The sequence below is a fragment of the Podarcis raffonei genome, chromosome 8 (assembly GCF_027172205.1).
Source record: "Podarcis raffonei isolate rPodRaf1 chromosome 8, rPodRaf1.pri, whole genome shotgun sequence".
Taxonomy (NCBI): domain Eukaryota; kingdom Metazoa; phylum Chordata; class Lepidosauria; order Squamata; family Lacertidae; genus Podarcis; species Podarcis raffonei.
The window spans coordinates 5,268,289-5,287,847 of record NC_070609.1 but is presented as its reverse complement, the minus strand read 5'-3'; the positions used below and the strand labels follow the sequence as shown (position 1 = coordinate 5,287,847).

Here is a 19,559-nt window from a genome sequence, read left to right as displayed (position 1 = left end):
GAGGCCTCAGTAAAAATTGATGTGAACACCACAAGTATAAATGAACTGGGAAAGAAAGTGAACTCTAATACACAGTCCATTGAAAAACTTGCTCAGACCATAATGCTGTAAAGATGGAGATGAAGCAAATAACACCCGGTTCCTTTAGATGGAGGATGAATGACACTCTATTTAGAGATGAAGAAATATCCAAAAGTCCCAAAAAACTTTGAGAGATTATTTTGAAATAAATATGACTACTAATGTGGAAAAAAGAGTAATCTGGGATGCAAGTAAAGCTGTGATGAGAGGGTTCCTGATTCAACAGAATGCAATAAAGAAGAGAAGCCGAAATGAGAAAAAGGATAAAATTTTGGAAAAAATAAAAGAAGGAGAGAAAAAACTGAGAGTAAAGCCAAAGTCACAGGAGATATTGAAAGAAATAAAGCTATATCAAGTACAATATATGGAATTGATGAATCAGGAAATAGAATGGAAAATTAAACAAATGAGACAAAAGACATTTGAATCTGCGAACAAATGTGGGAAATTATTGGCTTGGCAATTGAAAAAAAGACAAAAACTAAACACTATTACAAACTTAGAAGTAGAAGGAAAAGACATACATAATCCAATTGAGATTAGAAATTGCTTCCAGAAGTACTTTAAACAATTATATGCACAAGGGCCACAGAACGAAATGGACATTGACCGATTTTTGAAGATAAATGGATTACAAAAAATTTCACAAGAAAGTAAACTAATGTTGAATTGCAAAATATCTGACCAGGAGATAGAAGGTGCCATTCAAAATATGCAAGTAGGCAAGTCTCCAGGACCGGATGGGTTGACTTCCAGTTACTACAGATTTTTGAAAGAGTGGCTATTACAACCATTGAAGGAAGTCTGCAATGAAATTTTGGAAGGGAAAAGGGCACCAGAATCGTGGAAAGAGGCTTATATTACACTAATACCAAAAACAGAGACTGAAAAGACTCAACTTAGGAACTACCGTCCCATATCCTTATTAAATGTGGATTACAAAATCTTTGCTGATATTTTAGCTAAGAGACTGAAAAAAGTATTGACTGAAGAGATTCATAAGGACCAAGCGGGATTTCTTCCGGGAAGACATCTTTCTGATAACCTGAGGAATATAATTGACATTTTGGAAAAGCTAGAACATAAACACTAAAGCAGTTTTGATATTTGTGGATGCGGAGAAAGCCTTTGACAATATTTCTTGGAGTTTTATGAAAAAGAATCTACAGGGTATGGGGGTAGGCCATGGTTTTGAGAATGGTATAGGTGCAATATATTCTGAACAAAAGGCTAAATTAATTGTAAATAATGTGGTTACGGAACAATTTAAAATAGAAAAAGGGACACGACAGGGATGCCCAATTTCCCCTTTGCTTTTTATATCGGTCCTGGAGGTCTTGCTGAATATGATCAGAAGGGACCGGATGGTTAAAGGTATACAGGTCGGAGCTAAACAGTATAAATTGAGAGCATTTGCAGATGACCTAGTTTTGACATTACAGGAGCCAGAATCTAGTACTAAAAGAGTTCTAGAATTAATTCAAGAATTTGGTCAGGTTGCAGGGTTTAAATTGAACAAGTTAAAAACTAAGGTTCTTGAGAAAAACTTAACACCGATTGAAAGAGAGAAGTTCCAGAATGAAACAGGATTGACTGTGGTTAAGAAAGTGAAATACCTGGGGAATAATATGACAGCCAAAAATGGGAATTTGTTTAAAGATAACTATGAAAAATGTTGGGCTGAAGTGAAAAAAGATTTAGAAATTTGGTCAAATTTGAAGCTTTCCTTGTTGGGTCGAATTGCAGCTATAAAGATGAATGTATTGCCTAGAATGTTGTTTTTGTTTCAAACATTGCAAATTTTGGACAAGATGGACTGTTTCAAGAAGTGGCAGAAAGACATTTCTAAATTTGTCTGGCAGGGCAAGAAGCCTAGAATAAAATTTAAGATATTAACTGATGTAAAGGAAAGGGGTGGATTTGCCCTGCCAGACTTTAAACTCTATTATGAATCAGCAGCATTCTGCTGGTTGAAAGACTGGCTGCTTCTTGAGAACACAGACATTTTGGATTTAGAAGGTTTAAACAACGTTTTGGGGTGGCATGCATATCTGTGGTACGACAAGGTTAAAGCACACAAAGCATTTAAAAATCATATTGTCAGGAAAGCATTGTTTAATGTTTGGATTAGATATAAGGATCTATTGGAAAATAAAACTCCAAGGTGGTTGTCACCAATAGAGGCTAAGGCTCAGAAAAAACTTAACATGGAGGCCAAATGGCCAAAATATTGGGAAATTTTGGAGCAAGAAGGGGACAGATTGAAATTGCAGAGTTTTGAGAAATTAAAAGATAAAGTGCGAGATTGGCTTCATTATTATCAGATAATGGAGGCTTACAATTTGGATAAGAAAGTTGGCTTCCAGGTGGAAAAATCTAAATTGGAAACAGAATTGTTAGAACCTAAAACTAAGACTTTTGTCAAAAATGTATAATTTGCTGTTGAAATGGAATACTCAGGATGAGACGGTTAAATCTGTAATGATACGGCATGCAATGCCTTAAGAGAGAATATTATGAAAATGATGTATAGGTGGTACATGACCCCAGTCAAGCTCGCAAAAATCTATCATTTGCCCGATAATAAATGTTGGAAATGTAAAGAAAACGAAGGTACATTCTTTCACCTTTGGTGGACGTGCCCTAGGATTAAGGCTTTCTGGGAAATGATATATAATGAGTTGAAAAAGGTATTTAAATATACCTTCTTGAAGAAACCAGAGGCCTTTCTCCTGGGCATGGTCGGCCAATTGGCGTCAAAGAAGGATAGAACGTTTTTTATGTATGCCACAACAGCAGCAAGAATACTCATCGCAAAGTATTGGAAGACACAAGATTTACCCACTCTGGAAGAATGGCAGATGAAACTGATTGACTGTATGGGATTGGCAGAAATGACTGGCAGAATCCGTGACCAGGGAGAAGAGTCGGCAGAAGAAGATTGGAAAAAATTTAAGGACTACTTACAGAAATATTGTAAAATTAAGGAATGTTGAATGATGCTGGATTGAAATTGAGTGGTTACTAGCTGTAATGGTATAAAGGAATATGAAAAAATGGTTCTTTATAAGTAAAAATTTAAGGTTATAATAACTTAAGATGTTGGATAGAAAATAAGGTGTTTTTATAAGCTGTAATGCTTTGAGATAAGGATTTGCTGAACAAATAATTTGAATTGGAATACAAGAAGGGGAGGTATGAGGAGGTCAGAGAAATATGTTATTGAAAATTAAGTTTTATGAACTATATGTTTTTTAATTTTTTTGTTTTTTGTTTGCATAAAAAATTGAAAATTTTAATAAATATCTTTTTTTAAAAACAACAACAAAGAACTCACATTGGGGGCAAATTATAGTAGTGGCTGTATACAGATTTAATTTTAGGAGCCCTTAGTTTGTATGAGGTGAGAATTGCAGTTGGGTTCTTTGCCACATCTGGTGCCCCATAGTAATTCCTACAACGTACCCAAGAACTGTGATTTGCAAGTTCTTGGCCAAGGTGTTTAATACCATCTTTAGAGTTTCCTTTCTCTTGGCAGATAAAGATGAGCAGGAGACAGCAAAGGTTGCAATTTGAATTGGGTTGCAAACCTGGGACAATTAGAATAAGATCCAATATTTGACTATTGACTCAAAACCCTACAATGTATTTTATATTTCGGAGTTTTAATTTTTATTCTTTGCATATCGTATTGTTGCTCTATTGGTATGCCTGGGGGCTGACGCGAATAAAGATTTATTCATTCATTGAACATTTTCGTCGCGTCATGCCCGGGGTGAGGGATAAGAGTGGTTTGGTGACACTGATGAGATGGCTGTCCATGCTGAACTTTCCTAGGAAGGACTTGGGGTAAAATTTGTGATAGCTGATTGAATATTCGATATTATAGATTTTCATTCTGTTCGAAGTGTCCTAGTACTTATTGCATTTAACCTTTTCAATAGAATGTATTAGGCATGATTTTTGTATGCCTGCATTTTGTAATCCCCATGTCGCCCTCCTGCACTGTGTAAAGCTGTGATGTGTACATTGCCTACCTCTTCCAGCCTTATCTGACCTTGGAAGGGCAGGTGATGTTTGGAGAAAGAGGGAGGAGTTGAGCTAGCATCCGTGTGAGAACTCGCATATCTCCTCAAAGGTCTTTGACATCTTTTGGTACCAGGGAAGTCAGATATGGGATTGAAATGTCAACAGTCCCATGGAAGTCCTGGTTGTCATGGGCATGGTGTCAAAGTGAGACATAAGAGACCCAAATTACCTGGGCACTCGGGGATACAGCAAGGTAATTTCAAAGGAGTCGATATCCGCATGAAGCCACACATCCCATGACCTGTAACCTTTCTTGATGCAAGTGGAAGAGTGTCGTGGCATTTTATGAGTCTTTGTGTGCTGTGTATATCATCTTTCTTCTAATATGCCTCCAGGCAGCCTTTTCGAACTAGCCGTTCTGCTGAATAGCAGGTTAGCAAGGCTGTCCTATTGCAGTAGTTTGAATAAACCAGGTCCCTGCAGGATGCTGAGATTGCTCTCATTCTATTGGCTCTGAGTTTTTGTTTCAGGTATTCCCTCCACTGGATCATGAACCTGTGATATAGAAGCAAATTCTGATCACACGGGCAATTCACATACTTAATACTTTCCTTTCTTCTGTGAGAAGCTTAAGTCAAGGATTCCCTTTCTGCTGTCCTCCGATCACTCACAATGGGCGTATGCCAAGAGGAAAGAATTGTATCCATGAGGAAGCAGACTTCTTGGTTCATCTTACGCCAAAGGGAGCAAGAGATGGACAAGTTTGTTTGCTTTAGGGTCCTCCAGGGAATGCCTTCAAAGATGGAAGGAAGAAGATGAAGGGAAGAGCTAAGGGCAGGAATGCGTTAAAGAGGTAATATAATCTCATTGCATTGTTTCAATAAAATGTTGCATCCCAGATACAAAGTTCCCATCCTCATTTCCTTCGCTGATTGTGAGGCGGGGGAAGAAAGGTAGTGACATCTAAAGGATACTAGACAAATAACGTTTATTTGATATACGGTGGAACCTCAGTTTTTTCGCATCTTTAAACCTGAATGTTTCGGTTTTTGAATGCAGAAAACCTGGAAATAATTCCTTCTGTTTTCGAACGCGCCTCGGACGTTGAACATCTTCCGCTGCGTATTTTTCCATTTTTTCCTTTGTGCCTGGGTTTTTGAATGTCTTCCGGAACGGATAGTAGTTCTACATGGTGATACAAATAGTAATATGTCAGTTTATCTTGAGCTTCCACATATCACAAGAAGGGTGGCCTTTTTTGGGAAAATAGGAAATATTAAAAGGAAAATGCTTTACACTGGTACCTCGGGTTACAAACACCTCAGGTTACAAACACTTCAGGTTACAGCCTCCGCTAACATGGAAATAGTATCTTGGGTTAAGAATTTTACCTCAGGATGAGAACAGAAATCGCAGGGCGGCAGCGGGAGGCCTCATTAGCTAAAGTGGTACCTCAGGTTAAGAATGGACCTCCAGAACGAATTAAGTTCTTAACCCGAGGTGCCACTGTAATAGGAAGAAAAAAATAAGAGAGAAACGCCGAAGGAAATGGGGTTGGGAAGAGGCTGGTGCGGTTTTAAGGTCTCGGTCCTTTCAAGGTGCTGGTGGCATCAAAATGAGAGCCAGGCTGGTGGCGAGGAAAAGGCCCGCCAGGAGGATGTCCTTGCAGGACCTTTCGTGCTCCTCCTGCTCCTGTTTCCGAGGGAGGGAGCAGCTCAGAGGCCAGTCCAGAGGGTCCCCCAAATAGGGCCCCCCTCCGGGTGCAGGCCATGCCCGGGGCTCCGGCTTTGCAGAGGGAGAGAGGGTGGAGCTGGGGCGCCCGGGGCGCCAAGGGTTAAAAGGAGCTGAGCTGGATTCCTAGAGAAGACAGGAAATAAAGGGAGAAGGTTCTCTCCCATCCCTTCCTGCAAGAGCTGTTGTCTCTCTGCTCCGCAAGTGCTGCCTCGGTGGAGCCTTCTGGGATCCGGTGAGTCTCCTTCCTCTTCTGCTTAGGTTGTCTTGGGGAGATGGGGAGACGGGGGAGTCCCCAGGGGGCAGGGCAGCCAGGACGGTCCCCCAAGAAGAGAGAGAAGGGGGCCTGGGGGGCTCCGCTTTGCAAGGGTTCCAAGGAGCAGCGCAGAAGACCAGCCACGAGGGCCAGGGAGTCATCCTGCTTAGGGACCCCCAAAGTCATCTAGCCCAACCCTCGACCACGCAGGAATCTCTTGCCCAACCTGGGGCTCGAACCCAAGACCCTGAGATCAGAGAGACTCATGTTCTACCAACTGAGCTCCCCTGCCTTATTCGGGTTTCTTTCTGCAATTCACGTGGCTCCTCAGAGAGGGAAAATGTGAGCTTGGTTTGCTCCACCTTGCAAGGGTTAAAAGGAACTGAGATGCATTCCTAGAAAGGACAGGAAATAAGGTGGGGATGCGGTCCTCCCAAGCAAAAGCCCCTCCCACTTTCCCAGCTTCCTCCCTGCAAGAGGGGGAAGGTGGCTTTCGTCTCCTCTGCAGGAGCTGCCTCAGTTTCCCTTCAGGGACCTGGTGAGTTTCCTCTCTTTTCTGCCTTAGGGTGCATTGGGGAGAAGTGGGGCGGGTCCATGGGGAGCCTGCTCAGCTCCTGCAGGGGGATCCCCAAGCCAGCGATAAGAGGTTCTGCCCCCCTTCCTCTCTGCAAAACCAGGGAGGCTGCAAGTAGCAGGAGGTCTGCAACTCTCTTCTTCCTTTGCATCAAGACGCCGCATGCTCCTTTGGGGAGGGGGAGTCACTGAGTCAGGAAGAAGAGGGCATGCAAAGGAACCCCGATGGGATTGAGGAAACAGTCACTTTCATTAACCCAGGTGGCAGCTAGACGGACACATTTGGAGGTAGGAATAAATAAAGTCCTTCTATGTCGCAGTGTGCAGGTAGACCCAGGAACTCTCATCCACAGGAGGAAGGGATGGCCACCAAGGCAGGCGACTTTAGAAGAGGATGAGGCCAATTCAGGGAGGAGCAGAGGGCTAGCGATGGCTTCTGGCCCCCACACTTGGAGGCAGCCATGCTTCTGAATGCCAGCTGTTGGGGGAGAGAGTTATCCCTGGGCTCCAGGCCTGCTGGTGGGCTTCCCAAAAGGTGCCCCAGGTTGGCACCTGAGAGCAGGAGGCTGGACTGGCTTCACCCAAAAGGAAAGCAGAGCCCAACCTGGTGATAACAGAATAAAGGATGCAAGGGGGGAGCTGCATGGACCAGCTGGGGAACCTGCAAGGGAAGGAGGCTCTGGGCCAGAGGAGGGGCGGTGGGGCAATGATGAGTCGTCAGAGGGAGGAGGAGGTATCTGAAGAGGTAACGGGGCTTAGTGAGCGAGGGGAATCTGTGGCAGAGAGCAATCTAGATCCAGAGGCAGGAGATTCGGATGAGGGAGGCCAAGAGGTAGGGATGATTCTGGCTGGTGAAGAGGAATAGGGGTCTCCCCTCCTCCTGTGACAAGCTCCCCCCCCCCATCATCATAATCAATTACTTGATGTTCACCCAAAATTCCCGTGGCGGATTAAAACAGTAAATCACAATATTAGGCAGAGTATAAAATTATTACAGCCACAGAAAGAAGGCAAATCCTGTATCTCTCTTTTTTTAACACTGTCCTTTGCCCCCCCCCCACAAGTTATTTGGTCCCACCCACCTGTTCTTTGGCCAGGTGAAGTTCTGGCCCTCAGAATAAAGAAAGAGGGACCCACCCCAGGAGTCTTGAGAATGTGGGGGATTGCAAGTGCTGGAACATGAGGCAAAAGCAGGAAAGAAATGTGCCCTGACATTTGGGGGTGGGAGGGACCCCCACTATTGCCCTGGGTCCCATTTACACTTAGTACAGATGACTCACTCATCCATTCTTCCTTCCTTCTTCCTTCCTTCCTTTACTTTTTAAGGAAAGCTCAGTCTGAGTTGTGGTGCAGTCCAGCTTTGGTTCCTAGCAAGATTCATCCATGATTGCCCAGGGAACATTTCTATTCACCTGACTGTGTATCAGATTTACCGGTATATTAGAAAAATATATTTTCTTTATAGAATTTGCTAAAACCACTCATTAGGACAGGCAGAACTTGGCAGAAGACGTAGGGACTTCTTTTGATTTCTTGGAGGTGTCCTGAGAACAGAGATGGATGAGCAAGACTCAGCTGGGCCTGAAGCAGGAAGGCTTCGTTCCATCCAAACTCTTAGCCATGGAGGAATCTGGGGAAAGTCTGTCCAAAGGATCCTGGGTGAGGAGGGGACACTCCACTCAAATGTGCAGAGCCAGCAACTCAGGCGGCTTTGCAACCAGGAGGCCAAAGGACCTCGAGAGGTTTGCAACCGACTCTACCACCTTTGCCGTCAGTGGCTGAAACCAGAAACCCACACGAAAGCTGAGATGCTGGACCCGGTGATCTTGGAGCAGTTCCTGGCTGTCCTTCCAGCAGAGATGGAGAGCTGGGTGAGGGAATGTGGAGCGGAGACCAGTTCCCAGGCGGTGGCCCTGGCTGAAGGTTTCCTTCTGAGTCAGACAGAGCAGCAGGTGAGAGAGACTTTCCTCTGAATACTTCCAAGGAGTTCCGAACTTGAGGGAGAGTATCCCCCAATTGTCTACTAATTTGCCCATCCTTTTTTTGGAAAGCATCTGAGGAATGGTATCTGATACCCCTAAAGTGTGTGTGTCCTTTGCCATTCGAGTTCCAATCTAATTCTTTTGATTGCTTGTTGCTCTTGCAGGGGAAGGATCATTTTCCAGAAATGGGTTTGGATTCCTCTGAGGTAGAGAGAACTCCGTTGGACTCTAGAGAGAGGCCACTGGGTAAGGAGGAAGGAGTTATTTCTCCCCCGTTTTTGAGGAGATTTCAACCCTCCCATATCCAAGAATCTGCTGATGTTCTCTGCTGATTCTCCAGAGAGGAGGGGGTGGTTTCTTCTCTCTACTTATTCCGCTCCAGCCTCACATCAGAGAGAGACAGAGAGACTGAGTGTTAGAGAGAGACTGTGATCTCTGTATAGATAAGGTTGCTGCTAAGAGCAGCTGCAGACACTCAGTGCAGTTCAGCATTTTTTGTTTAGACCTCATTTAGCTCTGTATATAGTTGTGTATTATAGTTGTAGATAGAATAAAGAAGATATTCTACAGAGCTGCTCTCCGAGTCGTTTATACTCTGCTATACTCTGCTGTTCGACGACTGTCTTCTTGTGGAAGTGAATCCAGTGCTCACAACTCTAGGCTGTGAGTCCACAGCACTTTGACCTGTTCCTGTGCAGAAGGTGGTCTCTGGAAGTCCTACCATGCTCGCCTAGCCCAGTTGGGGCTGAAGTGGATGAGTCCAGTTCGTGGCACTGGCTCAAGAGCGATGCTGACAGTTTTGTCACTTTATGTTGTTTTTGAAACTAATTTGTGAGTTCTCTACATCTTTTTTGGAGAAGACATGTGAAGGCAAGAGCCCAGAGAAAGGGTGATGTATTTTTGCACAACTAATATGTGAAATGGGTACAAACGTCCACATTTACATGGCTACTCTTACTTTTTGGAAGGCCCACCTGTAGTTTTACTTCTGAGTGAAGCATGCACTTACCTTTTTCTCTTGTAGGAGACCGAAGGATGCCAGCAAGACCTGTTTGTCCATCTTTTCTTGGTGGCGAAGGGGAAGCTGCCCCTGTGGAACCAGAGCAGGTAGGAGGAAGGAGCCATGTGGGGAGAGAGGATGTCATGGATGGGTTGAAACAGAGGAAAGGTGGGAGGAACCGCCAAGGAAAGAATGCTAAAATAGGCTTCTAGGCAGTTTACACACCACACCATACAGTGGCCAGGATTCACCCCATCAGTCACACAATGGGGCTTTCCCCCTCTCATCCCCCTGTCATTGCCCCCCCTGCGCACCTTGAAGTTGTCTATAGGGCATCAGGCGGGTCCTCCCCACCCGGCAAGAACAGCACACAGGGAAAGAAGGAAGGGGATCCTTCCATGTGGCAAATGGGGATGTGTCCATAATGAAATGTGAAGAAGAAAAATCCCATTAACACATAACATCTGTTAAGAGGCAGAAGACAACAGAGCAAAGTGTAACTGTTCACCTTGATGTTGTCTAAGAGGACAACCTTTTTCTTTTAGGGTCCATTGTGCTTTGAAGATGTAGCTGTGCATTTCACAGACGAGGAGTGGGCGTTGCTGGATCCTGAGCAGAGAGCTCTGCACAAGGAAGTCATGGAGGAGAATCGTGGGATCTTGGACTCTCTCGGTAAGGCTTCCTCTTGGATCATCCTATCTGCTTTGAAATTTGAGACATATCTGTATGGGTGGAGCCTCTGAATTTTCGATGGGGCTCAACAGCAGCACCCACAGCCCCTGGGATTCTAACACTCCCACAGAAAACCTTGGATGGAAGACTATTGACTGCTTTCCCTGTGAATATTCTTCCTCCAGTTCTGCCTTTTCAAAGCATGAAACCCAGCCAGGTGGGCGGGTTATAAACAATAAAATTATTACTATCATTATCATCATCATCATCATCATGCCTATCCCCCTCCAAGATGGCTCCCCTTTTGCTGTTGAAGGGCTGGCCTGTCTGCAGCCCCACAGCCTCCCATCAGGGCCCCTTCACCAGGGGCAGCAGCACAGGAAGGGCCTCAGGAAAGCAGCCATGACTCCAGCCGGGCTGAGAAGCATCTGGCCAGATGCAGAGGAGAAGGAAGGCTGATCCCTCTCCTTCCCCTCATAGGGCCAGGGCCGCCAGAGGCGCAGGGTGCTGAGCAGGGGGAAAGGAGCTCAGCTGAAGAGCCTCTGGGGGAGATAAGATACCCCTCCGTATTTTTCCCAGGCTCCTCTAAAATGCACAAGGCCTTATTACATGTAGGCTTCTAAGGGATTCAGGAAGTTCAAGTAGCTTCTGTCAGATTTTTTGTTTCTGTTCTTGCTTCTTTCTGTCATTAGTTGACTTAAGAGACAAGTGACATTGGAGATGGCACAGATCCCATAATTGGGCCAAACAAAATCCATCCAAGAAAATAACTAGGCTTTTTGAATCTCAGGCAGTGAACCCTGGAGGAAGACCTCAAATCTAACTCCCCTCATTTCTTCTTGGATCAGAAACATTAATTAGCACTGCTTTATAATTGGGGGCTCCATTGCTTCCTGAGGCTCCAATCTGTTTCTCTCTCAGTTGCAGGTGTTGATGAATTGGAGCTGAAGAACGAGGGAGACCACGACAAAAGCCACAGAGTGGAGAAGTCATATCCATATTCAGAGTGCAGAGAGAGCTTCAGTCAGAGCTCCCATTCCACTTCAAATCAAAGAACTCCCCTTGAGAAGAAACCCTACCAGTGCTTGGAATGTGGAAAGAGCTTCAGGGAGAAAAACCAGCTCACTGTCCATCAGAGAATTCATACAGGGGAGAAACCCTATCAGTGCCAAGAGTGTGGAAAGAGCTTTAGTCAAAAGGGCAGTTTAAATACCCATCAGAGAATTCATACAGGGGAGAAACCTTATCACTGCTTGGAGTGTGGCAAGAGCTTCTTTCGAAGAAGCCAGCTCACTGCCCATCAGAGGATTCATTTGAGGGAGAAACCTTATCGATGCTTTGAATGTGGAAGGAGCTTCAGTCAGAGCACCCAGCTCACTTTCCATCACATACTTCATTCCGGGGGGAAACCATATCACTGCTTGCAATGTGGAAAGACTTTCACTTGGAAAATAAGTCTCACTTCCCATCAGAGAATTCATACAGGTGAGAAACCCTATCACTGCTTGGAATGTGGAAAGAGCTTCAGGGAGAGAAACAAGCTCACTGTCCATCAGATAATTCATACAGGGGAGAAACCTTATCAGTGCCAAGAGTGTGGAAAGAGCTTCACTCAAAAGGGCCGTTTAAATTCCCATCAGATAATTCATAGAGGAGAAAAACCTTATCACTGCTTGGAGTGTGGCAAGAGCTTCTTTCGAAGACGCCAGCTCACTGTCCATCAGAGAATTCATATAGGCGGAGAACCCTATCAGTGTTTGGAATGTGGCAAGAGCTTCCGGGAGAGAAGCAATCTAACTGTCCATCAGAGAATTCATACAGGGGAGAAACCCTATCAGTGCCAAGAGTGTGGAAAGAGCTTCAGTCAAAAGGGCAGTTTAAATTCCCATCAGAGAATTCATACAGGGGAAAAACCATATCAGTGCTTGGAATGTGGCAAGAGCTTCTCTCGAAGAGGCCAACTCATGGCCCATCAAAAAATTCATACAGGGGAGACACCCTATCAGTGCTTGGAATGTGGAAAGAGCTTCAGTCACCAAGGCCAGCTCAATGTCCATCAAAGAATTCATACAGGGGAGAAGCCATATCAGTGCTTGGAATGTGGAAAGAAATTCACCCAGAGCTCCAATCTCACAATCCATCACAGAATTCATACAGGGGAGACACCCTATCAGTGCTTGGAATGTGGAAAGAGCTTCAGTCACCAAGGCCAGCTCAATGTCCATCAAAGAATTCATACAGGGGAGAAGCCATATCAGTGCTTGGAATGTGGAAAGAAATTCACCCAGAGCTCCCATCTCACAATCCATCACAGAATTCATACAGGGGAGAAACCCTATCAGTGCTTGGAATGTGGAAATAGATTTATTGTGGAGGCCAAACTCAGGATCCATCAAAGAATTCACAGCAAGAGAAAACTATTTTAGTGCCAAGAATGTGGGAAGAGCTTCAGTCACAGGGCCCGTCTCGCTTCCCATCAAAGAACTCACATTGATGGCAAATTATAGTAGTGGCTGTATACAGATTTAATTTTAGGAGCCCTTAGTTTGTATGAGGTGAGAATTGCAGTTGGGTTCTTTGCCACATCTGGTGCCCCGTAGTAATTCCTACAACATACCCAAGAACTGTGACTTTCAAGTTCTTGGCCAAGGTGTTTAATGCCTTCTTCACAGTTTCCTTTCTCTTGGCAGATCAAAATGAGCAGGAGACGTCAAAGGTTGCAATTTGAATTGGGTTGCAAAGCTGGGACAATTAGAATAAGAGGCAGTATTTGACTATTGACTCAAAACCCTACAGTGCATTTAATATAACGGACTTTTAATTTTTATTCTTTGTATATCGTATTGTTGTTTTATTGGTATGCCCAGGGGCTGACGCAAAGAAAGATTTATTCATTCATTGAACATTTTCTTCGCGTCATGCCTGGGGTGAGGGATAAGAGTGATTTGGTGACACTGATGAGATGGCTGTCCACGCTGAACTTTCCTCGGAAGGACATGGGGTAAAATTTGTGATAGTTGATTGAATATTAGATATTATAGATTTTGATTTTGTTCGAAGTGTCCTAGTACTTATTGCATTTAACCTTTTTGATAGAATGTATTAGGCATGATTTTTGTATGCCTGCATTTTGTAATCCCCATGCCACCCTCCTGCACTGTGTAAAGCTGTGATGTGTATATTGCCTACCTCTTCTAGCCTTATCTGACCCTAGAAGGGCAGGTGATGTTTAGAGAAAGAGGAAGGAGTTGAACTAGCATCCGTGTGAGAACTCACATATCTCCCCAAAGGTTTTCACATCTTTTGGTACCAGGGAAGTCAGATATGGGATTGAAATGTCAACAGTCCCATGCAAGTCCTGGTTGCCATGGGCATGGTGTCAGAGTGAGACATATGCGACCCAAATGACCTGGTCGCTCTGGGACACCCACCGCAAGGTAATTTCAGAGGAGTCGATATCCGCATGAAGCCACGCATCCCATGACCTGTAACCTTTCTTGATGCAAGTGGAAGAGTGTTGTGGCATTTTATGAGTCTTTGTGTGCTTTGTATATAACCTTTCTTCTAATATGCCTCCTGGCAGCCTTTTCGAACTAGCCGTTCTGCTGAACAACTGGTTAGCCAGGCTGTCCTATTGGAATAGTTTGAATAAACCAGCTCCCTGCAGGATGCTGAGATTGCTCTCATTCTATTGGTTCTGAGTTTTTGTTTCAAGTATTCCCTCCCCTGCGTCACGAACCAGTGATGTAGAAGCAAATTCTGATCACATGAGCAATTCACGAGACTTCCGGGTTAGCGCGATCGACTAATGGCGGATTCCCTCCGAGCTCCGGAGGGAATCTGCTCAGTAGGGGATGGGTCCTGCCGCCGCGGCGACGCGGGGACCCTCAGAAACCACAGGCGCTGAAGCCTGTGGACTTGGTGACTCGGCGGGCACCATTTGCGCCCCCCGACCCGCGAAGGAGCCTTTTTAAAGGCTTCGGAACGGGGGCCAGGGAGCGGCGCGGTGCTGTGAGTCAATTGCTTCCCCTACGGAGCGAAGCCGCATGCCATGGTCGGAGAGCGCTGACTTCTTCCTTTGAACATTTGGACTAAAAGTAACAACCCGTGAGTAATACGGAAATTGGATTTTAAATTTCTTTTTTGGATTTGGCACGAGCGGGGAAGGCGCAAAGAGGAAGTCCGTCTCCCCGTCTTGTAAACATCTTAAAGCAAGGACTAGATAAGTAAGGTTGAGAGAACACCTTCTTCTTGAGAGGATAAAAGTAATTAATTTCACATTTTGGCAGTATAAGTGAATTTGCTGGAGGATAAGAATTAATTTTGAGAGTGGAACCGTCACCCCCCCCCAGGACCTTGGAGCGATCCGTGAGAGAGCATGTTGAAGAGACACAGAAGATTTTGACAGCTGTCAAACTAGCTGTCAAAGCTGGGGGAAAAGAGAGCTTTGTTCTGTTGCCTTTGCTGGTTATATTTGTTACATTCAGGTAATAAATTGTTGAAAACAAAGAGAAAAAGTTAATTTGACTTTTGGATTGGAACTGGAAGGAATACTAAGTAACCAGAACTCCTCTAGAGGGGGCTCTGGGACATTACAAGAATGGCTGCAAATGGAAAAATACTGACTGACCTGGAGAGGACTTTTCTTCTCCTGGGAAAGTTACAAGAACAAAGCAATGTTTTGGCTACAAATGTTACAATATTGAATGAAACAGTAAATAAACTTGCTGAAACTGGAAGGGACTTGACTCAAGTCTTTGTATCTGAACAAAAAGTTTTTGTAACTGAGCTAAAAATCTTTGCAGCTGAACAAGAAAAGAAATCTGAGAAATTTGAGAAAGTGGGGAAAGAGATATATGACGATTTAGAGGGAAAGGAAGGAGGAGCTATAATGCCGCAGATGATTAAGGAGAGCCAGAGGCCTGCTAAGATGGATATAAAGGAAAAGAAGAATGAGATTATGAAAATCTGGTTTGAATGGAAGAATGAGGAATGGAGAGATCTCCTCATGTGGAGATCTGAAGACTTATGGATTACAAACCTGACTAAAGTGGAAGCTGGAGTTTCTGGGACATTTGGACTTAAAAGAAGTAAGAAACAAGATTTGGACTACACTTTTAAATATGGAGGTCTGGCTGGAAGAAATATGGACCTTATTGGGACAGAGCTTCTCCGAGATTTGGTGTTTAATATAAAGGACTATCAAAAAAACCGGCAGAGAGGAATTGAGAGAGAATTAAGAGCCTCGGATGTGAGGTCACCAGGCTGACAGCAGATAGACTGATGGACATTTGTTGGAGCCCAAAACCGGGAAAGGCGGGGAGTGGGGCTTTGGGAATCCAAAGGGTGTACAATTATACTTTGTTTTCTTTTTGTATTTTGTTTTGCTACTTATATCAAAATGGGGAACTCGTGAAAGGGAATTGGGGTCGATCTTAGAAAAAGATATTAAGAATAAGTACTGACGTATAAAGACTGAGGTTTAGGTTAAAATTGGTTAATTAAAATGAAGTAAATATAATAAGGTAAAATTTGGGGTTAAGAACTTGCTGAACGAAAAAAATTGATCTGGAATACAAGAAGGGGAGGTGTGGGGAAGTCTGGGAAATATGTTATTGAAAGTAAGGAATGCAAATTATATGTGTGTTTTTTTCCTGTTTTTTTTTTGTTTTTTCTTTATTTTTTGAAAATTTCAATAAATATCCTTTAAAAAAAGATCACATGAGCAATTCACATACTTAATACTTTCCTTTCTTCTGTGAGAAGCTTAAGTCAATGATTCCCTTTCTGCTGTCCTCCGATCACTCACAATGGGCGTATGCCAAGAGGAAAGAATCGTATCCATGAGGAAGAAGAGTTCTTGGTTCATCTTACGCCAAAGGGAGCAAGAGATGGACAAGTTTCTTTGCTTTAGGGTCCTCCAGGGTATCCCTTCAAAGATGGAAGAAAGGAGATGAAGGGAAGAGCTAAGGGCAGAAATGCATTTAAGAGGGAATAGAATCTCATTGCATTGTTTCAATAAAATGTTGCATCCCACGTACAAAGTTTCCATCCTCATTTCCGTCGCTGATTGTGAGGCGGGGGAAGAAAGGTAGTGACATCTAAAGGATATTAGACAAATGAAGTTTATTTGATATACAGTGGAATCTCAGTTTTTTAGCATCTTTGAACCAGAATGTTTCGGTTTTCGAATGCCGAAAACCTGGAAGTAATTGCTTCTGTTTTTGAAGGCGCCTCGGACATTGAACAGCTTCCGCTACGTGTTTTTCCATTTTTTCCTTTGCGCTTGAGTTTTCAAATGTCTTCCGGAACGGATTGTAGTTCTACAAGGTGATACAAATAGTTATAGGTAAGTTTACCTAGAGCTTCCACATATCACAAGAAGGGTTGTCTTTATTTGGGAAAATAGGAAATATTAAAAGGAAAATGCCTTGCTGTGGTACCTCAGGTTACAAACACCTCAGGTTACAGACTCCACTAACGTAGAAGTAGTACCTCGGGTTAAGAACTTTACCTCAGGATGAGAACAGAAATCGCAGGGTGGCAGCGGGAGACTCCATTAGCTAAAGTGGTACCTCAGGTTAAGAACGGACCTCCAGAACGAATTAAGTTCGTAACCCGAGGTACCACTATATTAGCAAGAAAAACTAAGAGAGTAACGCCGAAGGAAATGGGGTTGGGAAGAGGCTGGTGCGGTTTTAAGGTCTCGGTCCTTTCAAGGTGCTCTTGGCATCAAAATGAGAGCCAGGCTGGTGGCGAGGAAAAGGCCCGCCAGGAGGATGTCCTTGCAGGACCTTTCGTGCTCCTCCTGCTCCTGTTTCCGAGGGAGGGAGCAGCTCAGACGCCAGTCCAGAGGGTCCCCCAAATAAGGCCCCCCTCCGGGTGCAGGCCATGCCGGCTTTGCAGGGGGGGAGAGGGGGGAGCTGGGTCGCCCGGCTCGCCAAGGGTTAAAAGGAGCTGAGCTGGATTCCTAGAGAGGACCGGAATTCAAGGGAGAAGGTTCTCCCCCATCCCTTCCTGCAAGGAGGAGGAGGGCTGTTGTCTCAGCTCCTTCTGGGATCCGGTGAGTCTCTTTCTCTTCTGCTCAGGTTGTGTTGGGGAGATGGGGGAGTCCCCAGGGGGCAGGGCAGCCAGGAGGGTCCCCCAAGAAGAGAGAGAAGGGGGCCTGGGAAGCTCCGCTTTGCAAGGGTTCCAAGGAGCAGCGCAGAAGGCCAGCCACGAGGGCCAGGGAGTCATCCTTCTCAGGGACCCCCAGAGTCATCTAGCCCAACCCTCGGCCGCGCAGGAATCTCTTGCCCAACCTGCGGCTCGAACCCAAGACCCTGAGATCAGAGACACTCATGTTCTACCAACTGAGCTCCCCTGCCTTATTCGGGTTTCTTTCTGCAATCCGCGTGGCTCCTCCTAAGCTTCTCAGGGAGAGAAAATGTGAGCTTGGTTTGGTCCACCTTGCAAGGGTTAAAAGGCACTGAGACGCATTCCTAGAGAGGACAGGAAATAAAGGAGGGACGAGGTCCTCCCGAACAAAAGCCCCTCCCGCTCCCTGCAAGAGGGGGAAGGTGGCTTTCGTCTCCTCTGCAGGAGCTGCCTCATGTTTCCTTCAGGGACCTGGTGAGTTTCCTCTCTTTTCTGCCTTAGGGTGCATTGGGGAGAAGTGGGGCGGGTCCATGGGGAGCCTGCTCAGCTCCTGCAGGGGGATCCCCAAGCCAGGGATAGGTGGTTCTGCCCCCCTTCCTCTCTGCAAAACCTGGGAGGCTGCAAGTAGCAGGAGGTCTGCAACTCTCTTCTTCCTTTGCATCAAGATGCGGCTCGCTCCTTTGGGGAGGGGGAGTCACTGAGTCAGGAAGAAGAGGGCATGCAAATTAATCCTGACGGGATTGAGGAAACAGTCACGTTCATTAACCCAGGTGGCAGCCAGATGGACACATTTGGAGGTAGAATTAAAACCTTGGCCTCTATGATAAACAAAGTCCTTCCTTGTCACAATGCACACTTAGACCCATGGAACTCCCATCCACAGGAGGAAGGGATGGCCACCAAGCCAGATGGCTTGAGAAGAGAATGAGGCCAATTCAGGGAGGAGCAGAGGGCTAGTGGTGGCTCCTGGCCCCACAGTTGGAGGCAGCCATGCTTCTGAATGCCAGCTGCTGGGAAGTGCAGGGGGAGAGAGTTATCCCTGGGCTCCAGCCCTGCTGGTGGGCTTCCCAGAAGAGGCCCCAGGTTGGCCTCAGTGAGAACAGGAGGCTGGACTGCCTTCACCCAAAAGGTTAGCAGAGCCCAACCTGGTGATAACAGAATAAAGGAAGCGAGGAGGGAGCTGCATGGACTGGGTGGGCAGAGAGGAATGGTGAGGGGAACCAGCTGGGGAACCCGCAAGGGAAGGCGGCTCTGGGCCAGGGGAGGGGTTTGGGGGCAATGATGAGTGGTCAGAGGAAGGAGGAGGTGTCTGAAGCTAAAGAGGTAACGGGGCTTAGTGAGCGAGGGGAATCTGTGGCAGAGAGCAATCTAGACCCAGAGGCAGGAGAGTGGGATGAGGGAGGCCAAGAGGTAGGGAGGATTCTGGCTGGTGAGGAGGACTAGGGGTCTCCCCTCCTCCTGTGACGAGCTCCCCCCCCATCATCATAATCAGTTACTTGATGTTCACCCAGAATTCCCGTGGCGGATTAAAACAGTAAATCACAACATTAGGCAGAGTATAAAATTATTACAGTCACAGAAAGAAGGCAAATCCTATCTCTCTCTTTTTTTAACAATGTCCTTTGGCCCCACACACAAGTTATTTGGTCCCACCCACCTGTTCTTTGGCCAGGTGTAGCTCTGGTCCTCAGCTGGGTAGCCAGTTAAAGATCTGGCCCTCAGAATAAAGAAAGAGGGACCCACCCCAGGAGTCTTGAGAATGTGGGAGATTGCAAGTGCTGGAACATGAGGCAGAATCAAGAAAGAAATGTGCCCTGACATTTGGGGGTGGGAGGGACCCCCACTATTGCCCTGGGTCCAGATGACTCACTCATCCATTTTGACTTTTTCCTTCTCCTTCCTTCCTTCCTTCCTTCCTTCCTTCCTTCCTTTATTTTTTAAAGTAAGTCCAGCCCTGGTTCCCAGCAAGACTAATCCACGCTTGCCCGGGGAATATTTCTATTTACCTGACTGTGTATTAGATTTACCGGTATATCAGAAAAATATATTTGCTTTTTAGGATTTGCTAAAACCTCTCATTAGTTCATACATAATTTGG

The 19,559-nt window shown here is 45.3% G+C and overlaps 2 protein-coding genes and 1 long non-coding RNA gene across 3 annotated transcripts in view; all 3 read left to right on the top strand.

Moving 5' to 3' along the window:
• Nucleotides 1-4,663, top strand: part of LOC128418949 (zinc finger protein 197-like) — a 47,634-nt gene extending 42,971 nt beyond the window's left edge. Inside the window, 1 exon segment of the mRNA XM_053399155.1 lies at nt 4,641-4,663. Within this exon segment, the coding sequence (XP_053255130.1) occupies nt 4,641-4,663 (23 nt within the window).
• Nucleotides 4,664-5,926: 1,263 nt separating this feature from the next.
• On the top strand, nt 5,927-19,543 carry LOC128418245 (uncharacterized). The gene is made up of 3 exons (XR_008331680.1): nt 5,927-6,102; nt 17,413-17,935; nt 19,521-19,543. It is a non-coding gene; the product is annotated as an uncharacterized LOC128418245 (long non-coding RNA).
• LOC128418237 (zinc finger protein 260-like) lies at nt 6,218-13,990 on the top strand. The gene is made up of 6 exons (XM_053397740.1): nt 6,218-6,635; nt 8,136-8,622; nt 8,817-8,898; nt 9,677-9,759; nt 10,198-10,324; nt 11,246-13,990. The coding sequence occupies exons 2-6, from the start codon at nt 8,227-8,229 to the stop codon at nt 12,748-12,750; spliced, it is 2,193 nt and encodes a 730-aa protein (XP_053253715.1). The 5' UTR covers nt 6,218-6,635; nt 8,136-8,226; the 3' UTR covers nt 12,751-13,990.
• Nucleotides 19,544-19,559: the final 16 nt, after the last annotated feature.

What these genes read in the sequence shown, in the direction of transcription:
- LOC128418237 (XM_053397740.1), top strand. Translation starts at nt 8,227, where the DNA reads ATGGATGAGCAAGACTCAGCTGGGCCTGAAGCAGGAAGGCTTCGTTCC. An exon ending in CTCTAGAGAGAGGCCACTGG is followed by an intron (nt 8,899 to 9,676) that starts GTAAGGAGGAAG and finishes TTTCTCTTGTAG; the next exon opens with GAGACCGAAGGATGCCAGCA. An exon ending in CCCCTGTGGAACCAGAGCAG is followed by an intron (nt 9,760 to 10,197) that starts GTAGGAGGAAGG and finishes TTTTTCTTTTAG; the next exon opens with GGTCCATTGTGCTTTGAAGA.